Raw genomic sequence first — 2113 nt, forward strand, 5'->3', positions numbered from 1 at the left:
CCAGGTCAGATCTGTGACTACTGGCCCCCCTTTGGCCCCCTCCCGTTGACCCTGGGGGCGGGGTGTTCAGGGGAGGGCTAAGTACTCCTTGAATCACCCCGTGAGGACAAAACTAATAAATTTTGAGTGGAAAAGGTGGAAAAATTATAATCGGTAAACTATATTTGGGAACTGAGGTGATGGAAGTAAGAGGGAGGTAGGGAGGTACAGGAAGGGTGAAGCAGTAGGAAAGGAGAAAGGGAGGGAGGGGGAAAGAGCTGGAGGTAGGAAGGTAAGGAGGGTGAGGCAGGTAAGTATGGAGGAAGTGATGATGAGGCAGAGTGGGAGGGGGTAGACAGGGAGGGCAGGCAGCTCAGTGTGGTAGGCAGCGTGGGTGAGACAGGATGTGTGGCACTGGCTGTGGTGCGGAGTGGTCATTGGTCCGTTAGTTCACCACATTCCCGCCAGTCCCCTAGCTCTCACTTGTTCACTATCTCGCTCCCGTCAATCTCCTAGCTATCTCACTCTCTCACTGTTACTGTACTGTATATTCTGACCTGCTTTGCACTGAGCTGGTCTATGTCCGGCGTACACGGACATACCACTACAGAAGGAGTGTCGTTCCCTACAAGACTCAACAGCAGGAGAAGGACGTGTGTTGAGGGCTGACAAGAATACAAGAGCATACGAATGAGGGTATAATAGCACAGGACCATAACAAATAAACATAAGGACCCAATAGAAAGCAAGAGCAGAGGAAAGTAAGAATATGTGTAGAAAAGAGGACATATCCAGCACGAAGGTCTGCCGATGCTAGGCAGCTGTTGTAAGAGTGTGACTACAATACGAGAGAAAAATAACGATAGCCATGGTGTCTGTGGTGGTGTTATTGCGGTGTTGATGGTTTGTGGTGTGTATGAGGCCCAGCACCATGGCCAGGACTCAGCAGGAGGGCCAAGGAGGAGGGGATGGGCAGGGGCAGGGACAGTGGCAAGGGCAGGGGTGGAGCGGTAGGGGCGACCCTATGGACACTAACAACAACAAAAACGACAGTAATAACAATAATAAAAACAGCAACAACAAGAGTGATGCTACGGCCCCCAGCCCTGCATCTGGCGTGCGCGGCGGCAAGTACCAGCTTCGGCCAAGGGCGCTGCAGGGTCGCCGCCGCTCCGACAGCGAGCGGTCGCTGCCGCAAGACTCGCTGCGGCACAGTAAGCCACGACCGCCACCTCTGTCCCGCTACCGCAGGAAAACAGCCAATGCCCGCGAGCGGTGCCGCATGCGGCAGATTAACCGTGCCTTTGAGTCCTTGCGGTGTGCCCTGCCAGCCTGGGTGGTGAGTCGCCGCGCCGCAGCCGACATGACTAAGATCACCACACTGCGGCTGGCGTCAGCCTACATTAGGTCCCTGCGGGAAGTACTGCACGACGGCAACGTACCGTGGAGCCCGGACAGTCCCTTGGCAACTCCACCCAAGGAGGGGCAGGGCGAGGGTGGCCCTCCCGTCCTCCAGGACTCCGACCTGCTCACCCTGCTGTGCACTGATGCCACTGTACTGGGGGACAACCTGGGGGGCCTGGCGGGCCTGGCACCGGTATCAGAAAACGAGGCAGTGGCGCTGCTGCTGGGGGAGTCCGAGCCTCACCAAGGTGCTTGGTCAGATCTTGCACATACACACACTCAGGTACATACGCAAGTCGTCACACTGGGATGACACACCACACTTCTTGTGATGTGCTGGTGATGATGGATATAGTGGTATAGTGGTACTGTGGTGGATATAGTGGTACAGTATAATGGTGGTGGGTGATACAGTGCAGATTACGGTGCGGGGCAAGACAGTGGTAGACGAGGTAGGAAGATAATGAGCATGCTGACGGTGTGGTGCTAGATATGGCACCCTCACTTCCCCCGGCCTTCCAATCCCATAACTTCTTCTTGAATTTGTAGGAATAACATGGCAAGGAAACACTGGAAGTGGCTGAAAAAGAGAGACCACCAAGAAGGAAGAACAAGGAAAAAGGAAGTGAGCGCCGACAGTGGAAAGAAAGAGACGAGATTGACCACTGAGAAGGAAAAGAAAGGAAACAAAGAGTAAATAGGGAAGAGGAAGAGTAAAAATGAGAAACAG

The 2113-nt window shown here is 54.2% G+C and overlaps 1 protein-coding gene across 1 annotated transcript in view; it reads left to right on the plus strand.

Moving 5' to 3' along the window:
- Window positions 1-910: 910 nt before the first annotated feature.
- Window positions 911-2113, plus strand: part of LOC145393373 (uncharacterized) — a 19291-nt gene continuing 18088 nt past the window's right edge. Inside the window, exon 1 of the mRNA XM_080267470.1 lies at window positions 911-1638. Coding sequence (XP_080123596.1) covers window positions 911-1638 — 728 coding nt within the window. The remainder of the gene's footprint in view (window positions 1639-2113) is intronic.

Source organism: Coenobita brevimanus, chromosome 24, assembly GCF_032717465.1.
Source record: "Coenobita brevimanus isolate Jiangsu-jjx chromosome 24, ASM3271746v2, whole genome shotgun sequence".
In the NCBI taxonomy this organism is placed as follows: domain Eukaryota; kingdom Metazoa; phylum Arthropoda; class Malacostraca; order Decapoda; family Coenobitidae; genus Coenobita; species Coenobita brevimanus.